The sequence below is a fragment of the Engraulis encrasicolus genome, chromosome 12 (genome assembly GCF_034702125.1).
Source record: "Engraulis encrasicolus isolate BLACKSEA-1 chromosome 12, IST_EnEncr_1.0, whole genome shotgun sequence".
Lineage (NCBI taxonomy): Eukaryota > Metazoa > Chordata > Actinopteri > Clupeiformes > Engraulidae > Engraulis > Engraulis encrasicolus.
Genome location: NC_085868.1, coordinates 26857215 through 26883669, shown reverse-complemented (window position 1 = coordinate 26883669; position 26455 = coordinate 26857215). Strand labels below are relative to the sequence as shown.

Here is a 26455-nt window from a genome sequence, read left to right as displayed (position 1 = left end):
ACACACACACACACACACACACACACACACACACACACACACACACACACACACACGCTTCGCACAGACATACACATATGGTGTACACACACACGCTTTGCACAGATACACACGCACACACACACGCGGTGTACACATACACTCTTCGCACAGACAGACATACACATACGGTGTACACACACATGCTTCGCACAGACACAGACACACACACCAAACACACATGGCCGGTCTTGCAGCAGCTGTTGGGTCTTCAAAATCCATCTTTCATCGCCCTCCCGTTGCTGCTGCTTTAGTGTGTCATCATCCTCCATCCTCCATCCTCCTCCTCTAGGAGCCGTGGAAGAGCTGCATGGCGCTGAGCAGGGCCTGGTTGTACCGCTGCTCCACCTTCATGCTGCTACTGTGCTCCTGGCTACTGTTGGTCGCCACCATCGCCACATCCTCAAAGTCCTCCGCGGTGTCCCCGAAGCCGTGGTAGTGGCCGTAGTGCAGGGGCTCTCCGAAGTCGTTGTTGAAGGCGCCCCAGGACGGCCGGTGGCTTACGCAGCTGCTGGGGCTGCCCGCCTGGTGAAGGGAGCCACACATGTCTGCTGGGTTGGAGTGGTGTTGTTGGTGGTGGGTGGAGGGCGGTGGAGAGGGGCCACTGGTGTGGCTGGATGAGGCCAGGTGTCCATTCTGGAGGGGTGGGTTGTGGTGGTGTTCAAGTTCATTGGTGGTGGTGTTTTGGGTGGGTTGTTGTAGCTGTGCGTGGCCGTTGAGAGATGGGGTGACTGTGGCGCCACCTGCTGTTAAAAGAGAACGGTGTGAGGTGGGGAGACTGACATGTAACGCTTCATGATGGCAACATGATAAACAGCTTAGTGATATTTGAAAGGTGGTGAAGGTGAAGTTTTATACATCAAAAGGTAAAGTCAATCAAATCAATAAGTCAATCAGAACATCTACAGCTGAGGTTTTGAGGTTGATGAAATTTTGTTTTGCACATCATGTTTTGTCATTACCACAGTCATTGTAAATTACACAGTAATAAAGTTTTCAGAAACCTAGGAGAGGACAACTAATCAAAAGGTTGAAAAGTGTATCTTCAGCAAGATATCCATATCCAGTGAAATTGCTTAAAACTAGCAGAGGAGCTTCAGAGTAGTTCACATAAAGAAAATGGGATAAAAAAAAATAATTGGAAAACTAAAACACTAACTCAGCCTTTTTTTACACTTTTTTCTAAACAAAATCCAATTTAGTCCACTACTGTTACAATGCTAGTTGTTAAATACTTCAAATGTCTACACTTGTGGGTAACCTGTAAAATCAACCAAAATATAAACAAACTTCACCCATTACCTATTAGGGGAACAAAACTCGAGTATACTCACATGACTTGGACAAGTGGCCAGTGATGGTCTCAGACCGTTAGATTTCCATGGTATTGTATACAAAGAAAAACAAAACAATTCAGCAAGTCTACCTCTAACTACTTAATCTAACTAAGACTATTACTGTGCAGAACCTACTTGAGAACTAACCCTAGTTATGCACACTACTTTTACATACTTAAAGACTGGAGTCGTTATTGCTTCAAATGGGATTGTTTTAATTTCAATTTACGACAAAATCTTACACAAAAAAAGTGTAATTCATATAACAACTAAATCACCAAAAAGAGATTCACTAGTATATAAGATTACAATGGCCTGCGTCACATCCCTTTAACATCATGTAAATTCCAAAGTGTTTACAAATTTATGGAGGGAAAACAAAACTACAAACTTTACATTCTCTTGACAACTTCCACATAAACCAAGTCTAATGCTGCCTTTACAACATGTATCCATGAACTCATTATAGCTGCTCATTAACACATTTTCACCTACATACAAGTAGTGTCAGACACACATCGTCTATACACCATAGTCTGTACATGGTGTAAACCACGACAGTAATGAAAACTGTGTATGGTCTGCTTTGAAAAGAAACAATAACTTAAAAAAAAACTAGTGGAAATTAAGAATTTAAAAACAAATGTGTTTTCAAACTGAAAGTAATGCATGCACCATGCTCCCATGCATTTTATTTGAGCTTGTATGGCTGAATTAACAGGGGGGGGGGGGGTGTTTCGTCTTCACTAACCTACTTAATGGTGTGACTAGCTCTCTCTTTCTCCATGCTGTAGCTATCATCTCTCCACACAGGAGCACCAGCACACCATATAGCACTCATAGGAGGACAGACACAATGGAATGACAAACTTGACTGTGCAAAACAAAAAAATCGATGTCTTTTATAGTGTTAATGCAATAGCTAGAATTGCATTTCTTCACATCGGCTCGTTTGGCCCCTCAGAAATGCTTTTGAGAGACTGCATTACCAACAAAAAAAAAAAAAAGTAAAAAAGGGAGAGGGAGACAAAACATGTATTCAGTAGAGGCCATGTAGGCTCACACCGTCATACATGCGTTTGAATATCATGCAAGAGTGAAGTATAATATGTGCAACATAAAAAGTAAAACAGAAAACGTAAAAAAATTAGAGTCCATACAGAAGGCATCGGACTAAGTAGGAACGAACACGTATTGATTGACCTTCGGAAAACACTCGACATTTGATCCGATTACCATTCAAGGAAATGGCTTTTAGAAAACCCCCAAAAACCCATCAACAGTTCCATGGTATTATGCATGTAAAAAATACATATTTTTTTTAAAGATATAGTATATATGTACATTATGAAGGTTTTTTTCCCCTCTACGCCTATGGTAAAGTCACCAGGTCCTAACCGAGCAGGACTAGCTGGGACGTCAAAGGCATTTTACATGTAGCCATAGGAGAGTGTGCAGGGCCAGCGGGGCAGCTCGGTTTTGGACTCTGGCACGGGTGCCGGGGCCGGCACGGGAGAGGGGATCTCAGGGGCCAGCCCCTGCTCCTGCTCCCCCGCGTGGCTCTCCAGCATGGCGAGCGGCCCGGGCGCAGCCCCACCTGAACAGGCCGCCTGTGGAGAGAGCTCTTCCATGCTCATGCCCTCCGACTCCTCGCTGCCGCTCCCGCTCCCACTGCTGCTCGCCCACTGCAGGGACAGGTCCATGTCTACGGAGCAACAGAACAAAGAGGAGGGGAATTTTCATCAAGAGGAATCAAAACACGCCCACTCAATGCAAAGGCGTGTGCTCAAGTTGGGTCTCCTAAGGGGGCGTTGTCCCCTCCTTTTTCTTCTCTTTTTGAGGTGTTTGCACAAGACGTGTGCTACCGCCATCTACTTTATTTATTTATTTATTCTCAACCTCTCAACCTTAGGACTCCAAAGGTATCCTAACAGAAGGTCTCCTAAAGGGGCGTTCACCCGACATAAAGTGGATACCGGAAAAGAACCAAAATGATGTATCTCTGAACAGAAGGAGACGTTAGCACAGTGTTTCTCAACAGGGGCCTCTACAGAACCCTGGGGGGGGGGGTGTTGAAAAGGATACAGCTGAGAGGGACTGTGTTTAGTTGCCATTGAGGTGCATTAGTCCATTTCATTTGTTAATACTAAGGGGGCATTGTAAGGCTTATGATGAGGTCAAGGGGGGCGTTGGGAAACTTATGATGAGGTCAAGGGGGGCGTTTGTCCAAAAAAGAACCACTGCTTAGCATAATATCATACAAGGAGACATAGACAGACGAAAACCCTTTACCCCAGTGGGCTGGGGCCCCACTGGTGGGCCCTCATTTTCTAAAAATCCAAATAATATGCCATTTGTTTGTGTGTTTTGTCTTGTTTATTGGATCACAGGTGCAGAACATTTGAGAAAATTTCAAGAGGGCCCCAAGTCAGGATAGGTTGAGTAGCCCTGTCTTACAGCATGGCCATGACTTCAGACAACTTGTATATGTTCATTTAAAAGGTACACTGTGTAAGATTTTTTTAGTTTATTTCCAGAATTCATGCTAGCCATTCAATAATGTTACCTTTTTCATGAATACGTACCACCACCATCAAATTCTAAGTATTCATTATGACTGGGAAAATTGCACTTTTCATTCATGAAAAGGGATATCTTCTCCATGGTCTGCCATTTTGAATTTCCAGAAATAGCCATTTTTAGCTGCAATGACTGTACTTGGGCCATACTAGAAAATATTAGTTTATTACATCATAAACTTTCATGAAAAGATCAAATGTGGCAATAGGCAACCCAGTTTCAATGAGCGGCATAGTTGTAGTACATTTTTTTGACCATTTCCTGCACAGTGTACCTTTAAGACTGCCAAATGTTATAGAAATTTTGAGACAAAGGAGTGTTTATAAAAATAAGATAAAATAAATGCTTACCATCAGTCCTGGCCTTCTTAAAGAGGTTGTTCTCTGAGCTGTCCAACACCCTCTTCCTGTTGGCAACCCCATTCAGAGCCTGGTGGTGTTGTTGTTGATGCTGATGGCTGCCACCACCGTTCAGGAAGCCATTGACACCACTGGAGCCATTGGTGCCGTTCATGCCATTGCAGCCATTAGTGGCACCGCCATTGGAGCACTGGAGGCCGTTCAGCTGATTGAGCTGGTTCTGGGCCGTGGCGAGCAGGTGGGCACACTCCTGGAAGCCCTGGGCGTGGGCGAGGTCGGCCGCTGTCTGCCCGTTGGCATTCCTCAAACTGCCGAAACCAACGGAGAAAGAAGAAGGGGGCGTTAGTGGTCAAACGTCAGGCCTCCGTGGGAGTTGACACACAAACAACAAAACAAAACAAAACATTTAAAAAGTGAACATACATTAATAAAAAGACAAAATTATTAAAAGTTAAAAAAAACCTTTAACCGACAAGCTGCCCTCTTTCCCTGATTCAGTCACAGAAATGCGTACATGTATATCTTTTGATGGGACATTTTAAAAAATTAACTTCGATACACTGAAAAGTAGCCAGCATACAACTTGTACAACCGCTTCGACGTATTCACTAGAAAAAAAAATCTAAATACAGCCATTAATGTCTCAAATGTACCCATAAAAGTGAGTACACCCCCATGTAATAATCCCATAGAGGATCATGATCTGCTTCATTAGTCACAGAACATCTTGACATGCATGTCTCTTTGGGTGAAATTAAGCTTCCTAATGTTGATGATATTCAATCATGCAGCCCCATACTTTGTCAGTCCCACTTCCATGCTCCACTGTAAGCATAAGCATGGGACACATTTCTTTCGATTACTCAATTGATTACCATCACACATGCTTGACACCATCTAAAACATTTTTTTTTTTAAATCTTGGTGCCATCAGACCACACAACACTGTTCCGGCAAGCCATATCGTTATATTAGTCTCTTTGTCTCTTATGAGACCATGATAAACAACTTGGCTTAAGATGGTGTCAAGCATGGTAGTGGAATTTGACATTGTTTGGAGCTGCATGAATGCAGTCAACATTGGGAAGCTGAATTTCACCAAAAGGAACATGTACTGTGCCTATTGTAGTCAACATGTACCGTGCCTACTGTTATCACATAATGATCCCCTCTATGAGATTATTAACACAAGGGTGTACTCTCTTTTTTGGGTACATTTTGAGACATTAATCGCTGCATTTTCAATTATTTTGAGCGAACAATAAATTGTTTATACAAGTTGTGAGCTGGCTACTTTTCATAGAGCTTTCTTAAACGTTGTTCCATGAAAAGATATACTTCGAAATCCATAGAAATGTGAGTGGACTCACTTCTGAGACACACTGTACTATTCTGTTCAGAGCCAACTTTAAAAGGTAATAAATGTGAAAAACAACTTCATGAGTTGAGAAGGATAACCGCAGTGGAGAGAGATAAGCACATGAGGACCAAACTTCATTTGATGTGAAAATACAAAGGTTGATATAAATGTGGATTTGGATTTAATGAATTTAAATCTTCTGAATTCTGAAATCCTTCTGATATTCAAACATCAGAGATTTCCCTGTTTTACAGTCAGAAAAAGGTATGTGAAAATTCAGGGGTGAAATACACTCACCAAAGACTGTTAAACTGATTTCTGATCAAATGCATCAATAATAGTCACAGTTAAAACTTCACCTGTTAAATCTATACGACTACATTAGGCCAGTGTTGCAAGTTCACGTCTAGGCAAAAATACTGCACATATTACATAACATTAGCTTATAGATCATGAAAGACAAACACTTTGAAGATTGCACATTAAAATCTTCAACTTCTGCCTAAAATAGGTAATGCGTTTCTGGTCTATATGCAGTACCAGCGTTTAGCCTCTGGTAGGTGCAAGAACACAGCAAACCTAAACCTCAGAGAACCTGGAGAGGCTCTACTGTTAACGTGCAATCCAGAGTTCTTGAAGCAATACTGTGCAATTTTTGGTTGGTGAGTCTTGCCCTATAACAATTCCCTGTCTGAGAAGCAGAGACTCATCTGCACATTGACTGCTGACTTGACATAAAAGAACTAAAAAAATGGTCTGATTGATCGCCTACTGGGGCTGTACAGAGTCAAGTCAATAAGTAATAACATTAAGCAATACTTAGTAACCATCTTATTGACTGACCTATATGTTGCACAGTGCCACTTTGACTAGCCTGGGCCCTGTTTCTCAAAAGTGCCCTTGCTAACAAGTTAGCAGCTTAGTAGGCTGCCTATGGCAAATAAATTGCATTTCAAACAAGTTGCTAACTTAGTTAGCAATGATGCAGTTGGGAAACATACCCCAGAACAGTGAGGCACAGATGAAACACTTCCTCTCAACACTGAAGAAAACAAGGTCCCCCATGTGATGTCACTCTCCATTGCAGAATCCTTTCCCTTACTGGAATTCATAGATGGGGAGCCAAGCATGGAATTCAGCAAAGCCAGAGTAAACATAGCTTGCTTACTTAAATATGAGATAAATATAACATTGTCTCTAACAAGTCTTTTAAGTATGTGACCTACACCCTTTCTACACTGCATGCTTCACTTAGTTTGTAATTCCTTCCCTGGCAACACATACCAAACGTGTTTTGCTGTACAGACACGCACATACGCGACAATTTTTCCCCTGCACATTTTGCCAAATACCGGCAAAACCCTACCCAGAAGAATGGCTAAAATAACCAAGACATCAAGCTACAAATAGCCAATACAAGACTTAGCCTACATTTCCCACACATGAAATACCTTTCCACAGAAATAGTTTGCGTGGAAAACCTGGTTACAGTTTACCACTGTTGCCATGATGGCATAGTGAGCATTCTAATGTCACAAACAGAAAAAGCTGGTGGGGGAAGAAACGGGATAATTACTCCACGACCACGGAGAGAGGGGCCCAGATTTTGGTCCTCCTCATTACAATGCATGTATTGGCTGAGGAGGGGCCCATTTAAGATTACTTTGTCCTGGGCCCATCCAATGCTGTTAGCAGCCCTGGTGGTTATACAAACATCTACACACTAATTCCTTCTTCATCCAAGCTCTGGGGAATAAGTTACATTGCTGGATTTGAGCGGGATATAATTGGTTTGGCTCATCCATCTCAACCTTAAAGAAGCTTGTGAAGACCCTAAAGATCCCTCTTTTTGAAGAGAGTGTCCATTAACCCTACTCACCTGAGACCTCCATGCACTGAACAGTCTCGTCATGTCGCATACACTGCATTTAGTATATTGCTAGTATTTGTGAATACCTAATATAGTACTCTGAATTTCCTCCACTTTGTATACTGCCGTGTGCATCCTCCTTTGTAAGTCGTTTTGGATAAAAAAGGAAATAGTCGGCACACTTCGGATCAGTGCAATAGATAGCTTTACTGAAACTACTATAGTTATCTATTACACTGAGCTTAATTGTGCAGGGGCCTATACTAAGAAGCTGGTTCAGGAGTAAACCAGTTTAAGTTAAGAGGTAAATCATCTAATAAAAGAGCATGGAGTCCTAAAACGAGGACTCCAGGCTCTTCTATTAGATGATTTACCTCTTAACTTAAACTGGTTTACTACTGAACCAGCTTCTTAGTATACTCCTCTGGGTTTTTCCCTTTTCAGCTTAAAGTTTCAACTAATTCCAGCACCTTCACTACCAATGAGCGGTGACCCTCGACTACTTTGCATAAAAAAGTTTGAGTGTGTCATGTAATAATAAGTTATAATTGGTTTGCTGAAATCAATGTTTGGGTTCCATCACTCATGAGCTCTGAGTCTCCCCTGGCAAAAAGGCACTCTGTCCCTCACCTTCGTCAATCCCATTCACTCTATACAAGAAAAAAAAGGCGACATGACATCCACTGCTAAGCAGGCAGACACAGTAAAAACCTTCAGACAGATAACAAATGGAATTGCATAACAGGCTTGCACACCCATTATCGGTCTCTTTCTCGAAATTAAATGCTTCCAGCCGAGTAACCAAGAGGTCATTTATCTTTTTGGATGCAGACAGAACCGAAACGCTTCCCGTTTCCCAATGTTGCCCTCTTTTGAATGCCAGACAGCCTGTGGTAGCCTATTCAAATCAAAACTGTTGAGATGGTAATGGGAAAGAGTTTCACTACAACTTGATGACTAAAAGTTAACACTTTTGTGAACAAACAAAAAAATGAAACCGGCAAAATAAAAATTAAAACATCATTCTGCTAAAGACCCATTTGTAAATCAACTTCGGCATTCAACTTGGTGTGTAGAGCATCCGTCAGGATAACGTCAGATGCTCATGCCATGAAGTATATTAAGACCTGACCATTAGGCTAGACATGCAATCATGAAGACAACTGCAATTTCATGCCTGTAATCAGACCTTGCCATCATATGCAATATTTGACCAATTATTAACGATGTAGAAGTGTATTTACAACTATTAAGTTGCAACTATTAAGTATTAAGTATACGTAGAGCCGCCCACTGCAGTATTTTTTGACGCCCACCGGCATGCCTGTCTGAAAATCTCATCACAAAAGATTTTTGCATGCTTTTAATCCTAGCTCACCAACAGTCGATAAAAGGGTGAATATGTCTTCTGTGGTGTGTAAAGTCAGATCTTCTTAAGTTTTTTTTTGCCTGATTACCCACAGGTAATAAGTTAAATTCAAAAGTCTGCCTTGTGTTCCCTAAAAAGTCAACACAAAGGCCTGCCATTATCTGGCATTGAAATGAAGGCATTTTCATTTAATTTCGTGATCAAATTAACATCAACTAAACAGGAAGCATTTAATTATACATTTTTTCAAAACCTAAATCCCAGAATTCTTTGCTTCACAATGTTCTTGTGCTCTCATTGGCTTCTCTCTAGAACCCTGCCTAAAGACATCTCCCTTACCAACCCATCAAACTAGCAAATATTAGTGCTGGGCCTGCCCTTTATTCAGTGGTTAGTTGACAAAAACAACAAAACAAAACAAAATCCCAATAAACACATCAAGCTAGAGTAAACTCTTAAGACAATATTTAACAAGTGCTTTAAATAGAAAAAAACAAGAAAAGCAAAGCATGCATATCTAGGACAACTAAAATATATACAATAAAATGACTGAGCTCCTAAAATTTAAAACCAATCACCGCAAGAAAATACCTCGACAGTTTGCCCGTGTGTAGATAGTGGTAGGGTAGGTAGCGATAGTAGTGAGTAGTACTCCCCTATAGCCAGAAACAGTAGCACTGGCTGAAGTTGCACTTGCTGCAGTTGCTTTTGGGATTGCTCCACACCCCTTTTCTGGGACTACTTGAGAAAATCAAGCCATGTTCAAATTCAATAGCTGCAAAACATTAAGACGTGTAGGGGCATTTGTGGTTCACATGGCAGTTCAATTCTTATCAATGAAGAAATCAAAAGGTCATCTACAGAGAGACCTTTCTCAGGAGAAAAAAAATGTCACTTCAAAAGGCAGGGTAAACAAATTTCAAAATAATTTCACATTCAGGTAAAAGAAAAGAAAACACTTCTGAACAATCATCAGAGAAATGTGAGATGAAGACAGATTTTTCAAACCGATATGTCTGAGCAAGTTGTTAAAACCTCAGCTTTTAAGCTAAAATTCAGGTTGAGCCTCTCTTCAATTCAACAAAATAGGAATCAAGGCCAGCTAAAGTTAGTATTCTAATTGCTAACCTGCTAACCCCACTCTGCCCTCTCTAACTATTACACTGTTCAACACAAGAGGCGCTAGTGAGATGCGGTAATCAGACAGCAAGAGAACGCTAAAAAACTAAACAGTAAGTCATGATTTGATGGTTTTGATGGAATTGGATCAAAAAGACCCTTTCTATCCAGTAGGTAGGTAATCACTTGCATCAGCAGCAATCCCACCTTGCATCATTATCCTAATTGTTTATAGGGGCCCGTTTGCCTTGATGGAGACAGTACTGCCAGCCAGAAATCTTTTCAATCATATCAAGTTATTCCATCCCACCACCTTGTCAGAACTTCTTCCATTAGTGCAGAAAAAGAGGAAGTGTGTGTTTACATATGGCATTCCCTTCTACTGTATATAATTAATGCACTTCACAGAGTCTGTTGTGGGTGGAGACTACTTGGAAACTATTCAGGGCACCAACAAAAAATCTTTCAGAAGAGGATTTTTCAAAAGATTCTCTTAAGACCTGGAGTGACATCTGTGCAGCACAACATTTAACACTGGCTGCAGCACGCATGTACGATATATTTATCTTGAACAGTTTTGTCCACGTGGTTAAGATAGTTTGGCCTATTTACTAACTCTTCATGGGTTATATGGGTTAAACTGCTTCTGCTCTAGATTTTACCAGTACACAGATACTTAGAATAAATAAATAAGATATATATATATATATATATATATATATATATATATATATATATATATATATATATATATATATAATAATAATAATAATATAACCAGTACCATGGCTGATAACATGGCCAATCAGACGTAACACTTCCTGGAAGACATCAGTCTTCCCTAGTTGCCATTTTTTTACTTCTCACCACTTACTTACTTCCAGTTGTTATTTAGTGGCAACACCACCCACGTTCAATTGCAGAGAGTGATACTGATTTAGGGGCCAAATGGAGTGCTGAAATCTGCTTTTTGAAGTCTCCCGACTCCCCAAACAGAAAAACCAAATGAGGTTTTCAATTCTCTTTGCACCGGCTAGATCGTAGCGAGTCTTCACCAGCACCATTGTCTAAGCAGGACATTTGACTAATTCAATATGGTTGTAAAGCAGAGGTCAGGGGCCCAAACAGAATTCAAATTCAAGTTCAAGTTTCCATCCAGGTGGTGCATTTTGCTGCCATGTCCCAAGATAAAAAATTGGATTACCAGCACGAAACAAATATTCTCTATGATTGTAGAAGATTGCTGACCAGCGTGTCTCCACAAAGGAAAATATTTGTGAAAATATAAATTTGGACACTTCTCAAAGCTTTTAGCCTAAAAATCGTTTTTGTCTCTGTAATTAAGAATTTGCTCTGTTATACTGAATATGTGGTGGCACAACTCTGAGACTATTCCAAGCAAGCCACTAATTCTAAAAGCGTTTTGCATTGATTGATTAGTATACTCCTGATTTGTTCCTGTTGAAATTAAAGCGTTCAACGTCAAAGACAAATGCACATTTCGTCATAACCAGACAGGCGTGTAGGCCAGACACTTGTACTTGTACTGTAAGCATCAAGAGACCATACAAGCCAATATCTCCCTCTGGGTTTCCCTGGTAATTTATTCAAGTTTTCCAAACTTGCAATACATATCATAATAATTCACTGCCAGAAAAATCTACATGTTAACGTACACTAATATTTGTACAAAGGAAAAATAATCTGGTGCCACACGGATGTCTATTTTCTGTTATTTATTTTTTCTTACTGCACTGAAAAAATAAATAACAGAAAATAGACATCTGTGTGGCACCAGATTCTTTTTCCTTTGTACATATAATTTAATCTGCTCTGGTTGCACCGGATTTTTAATTTAGAAGCGCGGAGTGCGTATCTCCTTTGTTCTACACTAATATTTATCTGACAAAACAATGCTTCCACATATTAACCTACAGTAACACAGTGGGTACACAGTGTAACTGACAAAACATGGCTTCCACATACAGTATTAAAGTGTATATCTCAGGTTAATTTTTATTCAAAATAATGGACTTCCTTTGATAGTTCTACCACTTGAACAATTATCCATCGTTTTTTTTCATGCAACAGGACATCAGAAAATGAAATATAATGAGGAAAAGTGTGTATTTTCAGTAACATGTTCAAAGAATTCTAATCTATTGTGTGACGTCAGGCGAGGCCATTCAGTAGCCCGCAGTAGCGGTAGCCCTGCATTCTGTACGGTGTGTGATTGATATTAGGCCTATGCCGTACAGGTATGAAAATAAATATCATTGGCAATATTATATCATGACCGCTACAGGGTGCCATGTGACCGTGAGGCAGTAAAAACCAGTGTTCGAACTATGCCAAAAAAAAAGGGGGGGGGGGATACGATTGCGCTTGCCTCAAAGTGCGAGTCTCGAAAGCTTGAATTTGGAGAAGTAGGCCTATCATGTGATTTCAAATTTCAAGTAGGTAGACATTGTTAGTATCAACCTTTAGTAGGTCTATCACGCCATTTCAGCATCATGTCCAAGTGGGAAAGAATGTAAACAGCGACAAATAATAAATAAATAAAACCGTTTGGGTGAATCATTCGCTCCAAGCTTTTTAACGGCAAGGTGCAAAGCAGTCGGCTGCATTGTAAGAGTGCCAGAGATTACCAAATTCAAACGACTGCAAAGCAATCTGTCTGGGCACAGCGGAAAGCACCTGTGCGGTCCACACGGCCGTCAGCAGAAAACGAATGAACCTCCCTTGCAATACGTCCGAGAACATCAGTACACCGTATGTCAAATGGCGCATTTGTCTACTTGTTTCGAGCACCACGTTTCATTGTCATTGCCGCGAGTTTCTGACAAACCACATAGTTGAGCTGCACAACGTGACACTATCATACACAACATGATGAAGCGCCCCCCTCACGTTTGACATCCTCGGGCCGAAGTCTCATAAGGGGGTAAAGACCGTGAACATAGTGACACACACTTCACAGTGGTGTTGGTGAAAACGAAACGAAGTTGCCTCCCACGGCCCAAACGCAAAATAATGCCGAAAATGGAATGCCCCCTCAGTTGTCCTGGCTAGGGCAACTGGCGCGTTATCACTGCTTCTTATTCAATGCAGCAGCACTTTCATTGTACTCGCGCTGCACTTGTCTCACAATGCAATCAGCTGCGTGCTCCGGGCCAAATAGTCAACTCTCCCACCTTGTGGACACAGAAGGGAACAATTTGAAGAACGCGTTTCAGACGGACGGACAGACATAGCCTACTACCCTTTTATAGAGATGCTGGGACGCATCTAAAAACATGGATCCAACGCGCGTAGTAGGAAAATAGAGACTGAAAAGATACAACCAAAAGGCTCTACTCGAAGGCTCCAGCCAACGCTGTTGAAAGATTGTTTGCCTCTCTCCCTGGCCATCTGAATGAGATGCTTTTATCAAACGTCATACCAAATCTACATTGGCCTATAGGCTAGTTTTGGTATTTATGTTTGATCTGGCGACTATTGTTGTTTTACTGTCTTGCTTGAATCGCTCTGTTTGGATTACTTGAAGACTTTCCATGGATTATCCTGCATCGTCTCAGTGCCGTGAGTAACCTGGAACATATAGGCTATATCATCAGAGGTGAGCTTAGTCACTTTTGGCCGCGAGAGACTTGGAAGGCGCTACATTTGCGCCACACAACGTGGATTATTGAAACTGAAGACTTGATTTCTTCTATTGGATAATTTCGTTTGGTAGGCCTATAATTACGGACAGTGTAGTTTTTTTGTGACACTCGGACTTTTTTTTTTCAAGGAATATAGGTTAACCGAAATAGTCCCGCCGCCGCGTGGGTTATGCTATTGATTTGTGATACGCATGTGGGTGACCTTTATTGAAGTTGCATGTAATTCTATAGAACAGTCAAAGGAAATTGAAAATGTGATTTTTACAACAGCGACATGACTCGGGTGGTATAGGCCTACTTTAGCCTACTGTTTTGCACCTTGGAAAAGTTTGACGCGATTTCAGCACCATGGACAGTCCCTCCCCAGTCGGGCGAATAGCACCACATTTTAGGCTACGCAGATCATTTCCCGTTTGTGCTGTTTGTAATTTAGGTAGCCTATTGCATTTAGCTGACACGATATTGGCAGTTCATTAAACATGATTAAAAGCAAGCCCAAAAATATGAAGGGACTAGTAAAAAAAAGAAGCCCATGTCGCATAGTCTAGCCTATAGGTCCAAGCAGAATTTGCAACCCTGCATGAATAGCATTTCTACTAAAACTAGTTGGCCAAAAGTTACTAAATCATTTGGAAGTTGTTACAGTGCCCTGCATGAGAAAAGCCGCACGATTACAGTTGCGATTTTTATTATAGGCCTGCAGGCCACGGCCGTTATATCATTAGTGATCGTCACCTCGCCTATGTAAAATTCCAGGCAAATAAAATTAGAACGTTCACCCATGGCCTCGCCTGACGTAGTCGCCAGGTTACGGTTAAAACCACATTTGCCACAACAAACAACAAAAATCGTTGTTTAACATCGTTTTTGGAGGGACTTATATATGTGGATCATTTATTGAATACAGTGTGTACACATTGATCCAAAGTAGTGGTTAACCTGCGATATACACTTTAACCTTCAGTAACAGAACATATCTGACCAAACAATGCTTCCTCATTCATTCAACCTCCCGCCTTTTGTGGCCGTTAATGGCAGTCAGCTGTCGGAGCAGGGGCCGTAAGGAGAGGCACAACTCAGCTCAGCTCAGCACAAGGGGAGAGGCAACTCACTCACTTCCTGCTCTAACTGAAATCTATTGTGCCCAAGCCAGGGTGAGCACTGGCCAGACCAGACCAGACCAGATGCTCACTGGTGATAAAAACATGGGGCCAAATCCAGCACCTGGCGCCTGACTTTTAGTAACGTGCAGGGGGTGTGCTGTGCTGTGCTCAAGCGTCTTTGAGGCTTAAGTCTGACCAGGGAACCCATCTACAACATTTCAAGCAATACATTTCTTGAGCATTTCCCACAGCTCAAGCAGGTTTAAGGTAATGATGCAACAGTTCAGTTAGTTTTGGTATGGGTGGTCTAATCGATTAAAGCTTCAGTCAGTAGCACAGAGAGGCATTTCATGAACACGAGCTAGGCACACCCTTTGCATCTTCTACAGGGAAATGTTGTAGACTGTTTGCCCGGAAACACTCAAGTCTTGAAGAGACGCGCAGTCGCAATAGCCAGGTTAGTGCTGTGCAACACCCAAAACTGTGCATCACTGTCCCTGGCCTCTCAGTTATGAATACCCAGTGGTCTATTTAAAATGTAAGAGCTCTTGCTCATTCATTTTTGTCACATTAGTGAGCATGTTTTAAAATACAGAGATCTTTTCGTAAGGAAAATGAGTCTGTCCATATTTACCGGTATGTGCTTAAACAAGGCACAACTTAACAGTATATTAAACCAAGTGTTCAGGAGTATTCACTGGTGTTCCTTAACTATTTTTGTAGCGAAATATGGCTTACGACACGTTTTATGTAGCATTTTGTAAATTAAAGTTTCACTTTGTTTCACAAAATGTCAAATAAAAAAATGACAGAAGCCATATTCCGCCTTCAAACTTGTTAGGGACTGCTAGTGAACACCACTAACCACTCACTGAAATGTAGGCTTTCGAAAACCCAAGTTCAAGGCTATTATTGATAAAGTGGTGAATTTAAATTAAAATTGCAATACTACAATGAGGATTCGCAGTGGAATTTCGCTAGTGTGCATGTCTGTCCCTGATGAAATCCCAAAAAACCTGTCTAGCCAGTGACTACTTAGGAAAGATTAAAGCACTATAATTAAAACAGCAACCATCCCAGTAGCTTACAGTAAGAAGACAATTGTGGTGCGCTATGCACTCTGCCTGTGGTGAAAAATTTGGTTTGTTGGCCTGCCATGAGCAGAAAGGTGACGAAATGTGCACGTGTCTTTGTTTTTGCTTTGAATATAGCTTTTGGCTTTTTAGATTTTCAAAGACGGTTCATCTCAACACAGGTCATACAACGGTGAAAATGAACAACAGTTAGGTCAAAAGAAGACGTTTACACAATATAACAGCAAAAAAAACAAAAACACAGCTCACAAAAACAAAAATGGTCCATTATATAACTCAATAAGAAGGAACCCCTTTAACCAGAAATAACTCATTTGACTCATTTGAAGAGTTTTTGTCTGACTTCATGACCATTATCTCCAGAGCCTCAAGTCTTGTGTTCTTCTATTTTTTTAAATGCAAGATATTTGGGGGGCTGTTTACCTGCATTAACTGTAGAAAGGACTTAGCATTAGAGAGCAGACAAGAGACAGAGAAAGAGGTGTGGTATGTTGGGAAATGACCCAGGCCGGATTCGAACCTGAAACCCCATGGGCAACACATGATGTAACCCATAAGTGGTCAGGTGTTCACACACTGCACCACAACTGCACCCCCATTTTCTTAAGAAATCGAGGACTCCAGGCTCTTCTATTAGATAATTTACCCCTTAACCCATTTTGTCCAGAGCCCTTTTTGGGAATGGGTGCTCTTTGCCTATTTAATCCTAAATATATCAGCTTCCGAAGCACATACAAACATGAAATAAGTCACATTTAAAAGCTAGGATTCTTGTTTTGCATTAGAACGTGTTCATTCAGCTCTAACTTACACACATTTTTAATAAAACGGCTAAAATCTCAAGAACCTGCAGCGTATACATGTTTACTCCTGAACCCGCTTCTTAGTATAGTTTTAAGGTCGAAAACAGACCTCAGATGCAGCAGTTACATACGCCTGACGCGCATCAACATTACAAGTTCAGTGTCACTCAGCATTTTAAACTGGTTCGAGGACACTTTAATAAATATGAATATTTATACATTCTTGTGGGAAAACCACAACATCCACAAGTGAGAAGGTTGAAGACAACCTCGTCATACTGTGTTGCAGGTAGAGCATTCAATCTGTGCTCCAAAACTGACAGCTGGTATTCAGCTCGAGGCAAAAATCAGCCATGTCACAAATTCACTCACCATTGAGTTCACTACACAGGGAGTAGCACTGTACACCATCTATTGAACAAGTCAAAGGAATATTTTGGACATCATTATTCCCTACTAGAAAGTAAGGCTTAGAGTGTTAATTGTATTAAATTCAACACTCCTCAAGTAGGCCCAAATACACAATTGAAGCGTGTCAACGTCACTCCTGTGTTCAATGGGTGCCCATTCAAAATTTAGAGAGAGTCAAACTTAATTCAGCACCTAGACAGTAGGACTAAATGCAATAATGTTAACACAGCAGAATTTAACGGTGTAGTTGTGTTATGTCCAGTTAAAGGGGTTCCTTCACCTAGTGTGTACTGGTCTAGACGGTAGTGTGGTGTGGTGTGGTGATGGGAGCTCATACTGGGAGGATACTTACTCTGGCTTGGCGCCATTGAGCAGGAGGGCAGTCACACACTCCACACTACCTGCCCTGGCAGCCTTGTGGATGGGGGTCTCACCCACGTAATCCTGAAACAAACACGCAAACACACACACGCAAACACACACACACACACACACACACACACACACGCAAACACACACACACACGGTGCGATATCAGTCACAATTCTTCAGTTGTATTTCAGACAGACAGACAGACAGACAGAGACAGACACAGACACAACTCAGTAAAATAAAACAACTTAAACTATAAATACACTCAGAGAGTGCAGACCTCCCCCAAGGAAGCAGTTCAATATTGAAGAGAATAGAATATATTTTTTTAAATTCCTGGATCCGGATCGTGATCACGGTCACCACCAAAAATGTAGTCAGTTGTTCCTTTTGTCATTTCCAACGCTTCCACAAAATGTCATCAAATCCATGAAAACCTTTTTGACAGACAGACAGACAGACAGACAGACAGACAGACAGACAGAGTAACAGACAGACAAAGAGACAAACCAACACGACCGAAAACATAACCTCCTTGGCAGAGGTAATAATAAGACTCATTTTGGCATTACTTGGCTTTGCGCGCCATCCTACATACTTCCGCCAAAAGATTGGCTCCGTAGTATTATGTGATGGTCATGACTCCCCCTACTAGTAATAATATTGTTTAAATAGTCTTGACAGGAATAGGAGGAGTGTGTGTGGGAAACATTTTTGTTCCTGCACATCACCCACTGGCTGAGAAGTGTTTTTAAAAAAGGTACTTCTGCTGAGCAGTGTTTTTAAAAAGCCTTTGAAAGAAGAAAACCACTCCATGGTGTGCCAAATTTATCTATATTTTAATCCAGTGATTTCATGACAGAGCGGGATTCACAGGTTTTCGGTGGCTTGATGAAAAGGCATGATTTCAGCCATTATGCAGCAGCAGTGTTCTGTACTGCTGTGCAGCATCTAGCCAGCTCGACTCCCCTCTTCAAACACTCACAGAAAAACAAAAACAAAAAACAAAACCACAAACAAATGAAATCCGTGCTGAACTTTTCACCCCAGCACTCCCAGGGGGTCCTCCAATCTCTTGATTGTTACCCGATACAGAGGAGATGTACGGAGGTCTCCGTGCCGAGATCTAGCGCATGCTATGGCAATATAGGTCACAGCACACGGCCCAGGCATAATCACTGATGCAGCACACACAATGCGACATGTGTGCCACTGTGTCAAGAGTGTGTACTACAGTGCGAGAGAGAGAGAGAAAGAGAGAGAAAGAGAGAGAGAGAGAGAGAGAGAGAGAGAGAGAGAGAGAGAGAGAGAGAGAGAGAGAGAGAGAGAGAGAGAGAGAGAGAGAGAGAGAGAGAGCACATAATACAAGTGCTTGTTAGCACAACAAGCATGCGCTCAGTCCCTCAGTTGCATCAGAGCTGCCCACGCTCATCCCTCCCTGGCTTTGTGTGTGTGTGTGTGTGTGTGTGTGTGTGTGTGTGTGTGTGTGTGTGTGTGTGTGTGTGTGTGTGTGTGTGTGTGTGTGTGTGTGTGTGTGTGTGTGTGTGTGACAGTTCAGTGGAGCACGCCCTGACCTACACTGGCTCGCCGTCTGACCTGACTTCTTCCCTTCCCTTCCCTTCCCTTCTCTTCCTTTCCACACCCAGTCTGCACTTGAAGACTACAGACTGCTTACGGCGAGCGTGCACAGAAAGGCAACACTTCCACTATCCACGTCTGGAAAGGCTCTTAAGTGTCTGCACTAGGTAAACATTTCCATCACCGATGTCTGGGGAAGGTTCTTCACACTAATTCATCCAGGTCACTGCGGATCTGCACAGTAGGCTGCCAATGGGAAATGGCAACCAAGTAAATTGCTAACTTGGTGCAACTGAATTATTTTGACCAGGGTGACCTGTGGTGCATTTCACCAAGAGACACAGTCTTTTAATTCGTCGTCAGTTTCCTACAGCAACACAAATCTTGACTTCCACCATTCTGTTGCTTCTTGGTCGAGTCGGTTTTATTGTCAATTTGTTAACATGCACTGGTCATACACAGAATTTGAAATTACGTGTCTTACTTTCCCAGTTTAGCAGTCTACGCAATGCAATCCATCATAAACCCTTGTCTGTGGTGGTGTTTATTTGAGAATATCAGGCCAAATCAAATCTCTTAGTTGGGACAGTTCAGGATTATGGTGCTGGGGCCGGTCTGCTGCGTGGCATTAAGTAAGCGTGGTGAAACAGGAGTGGTCCTCCCTCCTGTCCTGCATGGTGTTTCAGTAAGCATGGCTGAAGGGGAGTAGTCTGGGAAATTGCATGCCGTCTTGCACGATCGTTCCAATATGAAAAAAAAAAAAAAAAAAACAGCTGGGAAACCCTCGCTGAAGGCTAGGATAGAAGGGGAGTGGTCAGTCCTGGAATGGAGAGTGTGCAGGACGAGAGCTCCATCACTCCCACCACTTGGTCTCACTCCCACCCACACATCATGTAGGAGTACTTTTTATTAATTACTAAGGAAATGTCACTTTGACCAAGAGATAAATCATCTAATAGAAGAGCATGGAGTCCTCATTTGACCACTTCCTGTAGGTTAACCAAGCCTGGTTTACTACGGAACCAGCTTCTTAGGACAGGCCCCAGACATCAATATATGACGCCAAAGGAAGGCCGTTTGCATGACATAGTGACGCTGAAGGCAAAAGGTACCTCCCTCGATGCAAAAGGGTCTCAGTGACAGTTAGTTTAGGGCAGTGGTCTCCAATTATTTTCCCCCAAGGGCCAAATTGTCTACCACAAATTAAGCTGAGGCCCAAACAAATTGCCAAACTGTATGGCCACATATAGCAAACATGTATGTTTTCATCTGTTCCAACCTCATGGCGGGCCAAATGCTTGCCATTCCCAGGCCGGATTTGGCCCTTGAGCTGTCATTTGGAGACGACTGGTTTAGGGAAAGGTTTAGGTCAAGGCGACCATCATTATGCAACGCAAAAAGGTCACTTTTGACGTGTTGGATGTCAGACTGCATTGCTTAGAAAGCCAGCCAGACAGTGAGTAGCCACAGGAGACCAGATTATGTTGTCTGTGTCAGTTAGGACTGCAGCGAGCATTGGACGCACAAAAAGTAGAGTAGAGTTAAGTCTGTGAAGTAAAGGACATCACCATCAAACAAGGTCAGCAGACTTGAGTCGCATGCAAAGCAAACATTCAAAAATAGTGAAAAGATGTCTGACTGGGTAAGTCCGTCGCGTGCAAAACTGAGTGTCTCGTGCATGTGACTAAAAACTTCCAGTCATTTCTTTCACAATCAGTTTAAAAATGATTGTAAGCGATTTCCACTGGTTACCTCGCAGATTGTAGGCAGAAATCGACCCACACTCAAACGGCTCACCCCTCACTCTTGCAGTTATGGCTCATAAAGTGCGGCAAAGTGGATTTGGATGCCATTCACCACGTTGCAAATTGACAACACCACTGAAACTGACAGTTTTAGGTCGTGTTTTACTCTGACGATTTGTGAGCCTGTGAAAAGGAAGGAACCATGTTAGACCACGTCAGCAAAGACCGTGCAAACCCCCCTGATTCCTGAAGGAGGACTAAACTTAGTCAGGTCAAGAGCAATGCAAGTACTTTCTGAGTTCCCGAAAATACGGGAATTCCTTTCACTTTGTCGGAAAGCAAACAACCATAAGCAAACCAAGGGAGACGGGTCAGCCATGCAGTTTGAGGAATGTTAATTGTTATGCTCTTGGTCAGACCAAGTCTCGAAGAGATTTGAACGTCGATGATAATCAGGCTAGACTTAACTGGTATTGGAGACATATTGGCCCAGTGGCCTAATAGGCGGCCAGACAGGGAGAGAGGTAAGCGTGATGGGTTGCCGGCCCCAGGTTGGCACCAGCTTTAAAAATCCCCCATCCCACCGCTCTCAGTCTCAACCTCAGCCTCAGCCCCTCTCCTTTCCTCTCCCGATTATCCCGCTGACCTCATTCTGGAGAGTGGACCAGGGGTCACTCGGTTAGCTTTGCATGGCTCTGCGTGAGGCTAATCCATAGCATGACGTATTGGACATGACAAGAGACCCGACATGTGGCACGTGCGCCTGTTCAAGAGTGACCATCACAATTTCCCCCATTTTGTCATCGTGATTACACGCTGCAACACAGAACTGCGTGCAGTGCAATGATATGGCAACTTTGTGTTTAACCCCTATCAGAGATGTGTGCAGGGGGATGGTGGTGGTGGAGTATGACAATAGAGTAGTAGTATGCACAGGGTTCTCCTCAGTGGCACTAGTGGTGAGCGTCTGTGTGTTCACAGGTCAGTTGTCCTAGCCTAGGGGTGTAATATCACAGCCTCCATGACGATAGGATTCGATATTGATTTCTTAAGACAGCGATTTTATTATTTTTCAATACTTAAGAATGCCCCAACATACGATTCGATTTTTTCCCCAATAACTTTTTCACTTCTATTATATTATGGAGCTAGTGCATTGGGCAGGAGCCAGTGATTCGATTACTGTTAGACTTTAGCATTAGAAATTGTGAGTGCCAACCTTCTTAACCATAATGCAGTACGTATATAGTGAACAAGCTTCTATTTCCACAGAAGTGTTGATTGTTTGTTCAAGTTATTTGTTTGTTAGTCGTTTGTTCCATCTTATCTGTTTGTGTGTACCTTGGGCAAAAGTGTACACATGTCAAAACCATTCCAAAGCTGTTCTAAGGAGGTCACCACACAAAAACTAATGTACACTCACTCAATCACAAAACTGCTTTGTCTACTCTGCACTATGAAAACAAACAGTCCATCTAGTCACAATACATCTCAGCGGGACAGAGGCGGGTCTCTTGCCTGTCAGCTGAGATCAGACACACACACACACACACACACAGACAGACAGACAGACAGACAGACACACACACACACACACACGTCAGGAGGACATAGGGGTGTCCCTTCATCTGTCGCTTGGTATTGGACACATATAGTCGTGTTCCCTCATTTGTCGGTTGGTTTTGGACAAAGACACACACCCTTTTATTGCTGGATTTCTGACACACACACACGACGCGTTCCCTCACCTGTCGGTTGATGTCAGCGCCGGCCTGCATGAGCCACATGAGGCACTGGGGGTGTCCCCCGAAGGCGGCGATGTGGGCGGGCGTCTGAGCGAAGCGCGTCGTCACTGCGTTCACCTCGCAGCCCACCTGCACCAGCCGCAAGACGCACTCCAGCTGCACCCGGGGGATGGCAAAGAATGGAAAACAGTTAGGGAAAAAAACAAAACCAGTTGTAGCGTACGTACGTACGTACATCCATGTTTTCAATGTTGTCTAAGAAGAATGACTGTTAATTGGCATGTCAGAGAAACGCACAACAACACACACTCCAGCCGCAGGAGGCGGAAGGAACAGACATGTTAGGGAAACAAAACATAACACACACTCCTAAAAACTATTGTGCAATGGGTATCACCTAAGCAGTGTTTGGTGGTAGAATGTTAGTTAACCTCTGCCACAAAGTCTCATATTAGATGCGATTTCGCTGAGCTATCGGACTAGTCCAGGGATGAGGGACTGGAGGCCTCCTCACCGAGTTCGGCCCATAGATAAACCATACTTGAAAAAAGTAACTTTTTTAAAAACCACTACTGAGTCAATCTGTTGAAATTATACTGTTGGCCGACAAAGAACACCTTCCAAACTTTTTTGGCAGTCATTGAGCAACCAACTGCACCTCGAATCAGCAAGTTGCAGTCAGATCCGTGGTCATCTGGCCCTCCAATGGTCACGATGAAAAAAATGTGGCCCTTCTCATCGTGAAAGGTGCCCATCCCTGGCCTAGACCGTTAGCTCAGTGGCATCGTACCTGGGACTACCATGCCAAACGGTCACGAAAAAAGCTATTGTGCAAGAGGCACGCATGTACATGTATTTGCAGTGTTGGCTGCATACCATTTCACTACTTCACAATTCAGCTCAACTCCTGCTATTTCAGATGTCAGATTTTTTTTTTTTAAACTATTAACAAGAATTCATGTTTGTATTGTCGTCTTGTTTGCATTCTTGCTACTTTGCATTCTTGCTATATCCACACAGTTACAGGTGGCGAAATGAGCGGACATGTTAGGGGGGAAAAAAACTATTGCGTAAGCTACGCTACATACGTTCATGTTTGCAATGTTGTCTGTCTATTAATGACTGCTAATTGGTTTGCTACTTCACACCATATACTCCAGCTTCAGGAGGTGAAAAAAGCGGACATATCAGAATAGTATTGTGCAACATGCACGCATGTGTTTGCAGTGTTGTCCAACACTGACTGCATATTAGTTTGCTACCTCACAGCACACACTACAGTACAGCTCCAGAGGACAAAAAAGGAGGGAAAACGTTAGGGCATGTATTCGGTGTTGTATCTGAAAGACTGTTTATTGATTTATTGCTTCACAACACACACTTCCGCTGTGCGGTACAAAGGGAGGGGAAATGTCAGGTTAATGAATGAATGAATGAATGAATGAATGAATGAATGAATGAATACAAGCAATTTGCCATCCATTTCATCTGTACAAAACCACTGACTGACATGCATGCTTGCAGTGCTGTCTAACAAAGACCATGGGAGGTGACAAAAGGAAGGGTAAATGTCAAGGAAAGAAGCAAAAAAAAAAAACGTAGAGCAATTTGACATCCATTCCAATTACTGTGTGACATGCATGTTTGTTGCAGTGTTGTTCAATTTAGACTGAATTAGTTTGCTACAATAATGCCAACAAAAAGACTGGGAGAAACTTGGTAGACTTGGTCTATTGACAGTGACTGAATTACTTTTCATCATGAAATATCGTAAGCTTTGACAATGGGAGGGCAAACGTCAAAGGGAAAACGGTGCATCCGATAATGGTTTCTGTCAAAAACATTGCGGCCTCTGGTCAGAAATGTTGGGGCTTTGCAACTTTATTTTGCATGTAAATCCATGAATATAGGCCTACTAAATATGTGGAAGTCCTGAAGTAGTCCAGTTACTGTCTGAATCAACTAATATGCAACTTCATGGCTGCTGTTACAATTGAACTTCTATATGAGGATAGCCTTGGTTAAACAGCTTACTATACAGTGGTGTTAAAACAGCAGTGCTACTTTCACCAACTGTTACTGGAAATATTTCTAAGGGCGACCAAATTATACACACCCAACCAGCCAACCGCCTCCGCAGGCCAGGCCAGCCTTGCGCTCACACTTTCCTGTGACAAACCGCAAAGTCTGGGACACCTGCCAGCTCCCTCCTACTCTCTCTAAGCCACTAATATGCAGTGATCTTCCCTGCCCTGCACGACACCCTCTATGTTGCCTGTATTTACTTATCAGGTAAAGAAGGGCATTTTGTTAGGTTTTTCCCAGTCAACATTTCAGAAGGTTTTTTTTAACATATGTACCTATTTTAGGGAAACAAACAGGCTTCAGAAAAACATTGTTTTATATGTACTTGGTGATTGTACAGTGCAACTAAATATCCACCTTTTGGCGTCAACTTGTCTGAGACATGTGAATGTCTGTCTGGGAAGGGGAAAGGTGCGCTAAGCAAGACAATCTGATAGAGCCAACGATTCTGAGTGGGTTGGGAAGAGAAACGGCTAGAGGTTAAAGTACAATTCCTCTTTATCGCATTTCAAAATATGATTTTGGCGGGTTGGATCTCATTGGCTCTGCTTCGGCCAATAAGTAATTCCGTGGCGCGAGCGCCGTGATGAGCGCTCAACGTTGGTCAGCCAGGCAGCAAGTACGCGAGCGACCGCCTGCGCCCACTGTAGTCTGACGGGTACTTTCCAAAATTATTCATGAACTCAAAACCCTGCCATTTTTGTCAATTTGTGTTGTCTTACTGGAACATCGATAAACATTTAAACTATTTGCACAGCATTACAGAGGATTCGTGATTTAAAAATGTGGACTCCCGACATGAACAATAAGCACTGATTTTGATCGAGTTCACCCTTTTACCTGATTAATGTTGTCCATCATCATTGTCAAAGAATATTTGAAGTCGATGGTAATTATTTGTCTCCGTTCAGACCGATACACGGAACACAGGCCATCAATCGTGCACAAAGACACAGCAGGCAAGGCAAGCGTGGTATTATCTTTGTTAAGGAGAATCATCCAGTACGCATCCACATTTAAGTGACTGTAGGCTACCTTCTTTTGTTGGTTTGGCGACCCTATACCTGCTAATGTTAGCGGAGTTAGCTGTTTCACTTCACCTTATCTCAGAAACTTGGCCAGCGTTACTTTATCTAAATGCAGCTTTTCCACAGACAACAGTAAACCATGGCGTACAAAATATCATATCAGACAGCATACCTTTCCAAAATGCGCTGCCCAATGAATGGGAGTCCAACCGTAAAACGAGTCTTCAGCGACCAAGTCTGCTTGGTTAGTGGCGCACTGTAGCAGCGAACACAAGGTACCGACGTCCCCATCTCTGCAGGCGCGGTGGAGAGGAAAACGATTGTTCAGGACCTCGTCGTTCGAAAATCCAGACTCGATGCAGCCCACCGACATCATTTTTCCTACCTCAGTTAACAAAAAAAGACACAAAGACTGACGAGGCTTCAGCACATCCAGCTGGAGCTATCCGAACGTGCGACCGCCGACTGACAAGAATGGACACATAAAAGACACACAACACACACACACCGGGCGCACACCCTCAAAGTGTAACTTCAGTGGCTACATCAAAGACCCGGACTGGAGCTCCTGTAAACCTGGCCTGGTGCGATTATCTACAGACTTGGTAACATGCAACACGTGGAATGGAGTATTTGGAAGAGGCCTAAGCGGATTTGTAAACCACGAAGGGACCCAACATGAAAGTCCTATCTATGACATTGGTGAACCTATTTTCTGTTTCTTTCTTTTGTTTTTCTTAATTGTATGGTTTATTCCCAAATAAGTAAAGAAAAGTGCATTTGTTTTATCTGG

The 26455-nt window shown here is 42.5% G+C and overlaps 1 protein-coding gene across 2 annotated transcripts; it reads right to left on the bottom strand.

The window, feature by feature from the left end:
* Nucleotides 1–23: 23 nt before the first annotated feature.
* ankrd10a (ankyrin repeat domain 10a) lies at nucleotides 24–26455 on the bottom strand. Of its 2 annotated transcripts, none has more exons than XM_063211918.1 (6): nucleotides 25835–26455; nucleotides 22553–22705; nucleotides 17462–17553; nucleotides 4307–4623; nucleotides 2974–3081; nucleotides 24–785 (listed from the first exon to the last, which is right to left on the bottom strand). In XM_063211918.1, the coding sequence occupies exons 1-6, from the start codon at nucleotides 26036–26038 to the stop codon at nucleotides 328–330; spliced, it is 1332 nt and encodes a 443-aa protein (XP_063067988.1). In that variant the 5' UTR covers nucleotides 26039–26455; the 3' UTR covers nucleotides 24–327. The 2 variants fall into 2 exon arrangements, with proteins under 2 accessions (XP_063067988.1, XP_063067989.1); XM_063211919.1 differs by having other exon boundaries at nucleotides 24–782.

Bases quoted from the DNA above. Each gene is read 5' to 3' on its own strand.
- ankrd10a (XM_063211918.1), bottom strand. From the start codon at position 26,038: ATGATGTCGGTGGGCTGCATCGAGTCTGGATTTTCGAACGACGAGGTC. The intron at 22,706-25,834 runs GTATGCTGTCTG...CCCCGGGTGCAG, and splicing joins GGGCAGCGCATTTTGGAAAG to CTGGAGTGCGTCTTGCGGCT. The intron at 17,554-22,552 runs GTGAGGGAACGC...TGTTTGTTTCAG, and splicing joins GCGCTGACATCAACCGACAG to GATTACGTGGGTGAGACCCC.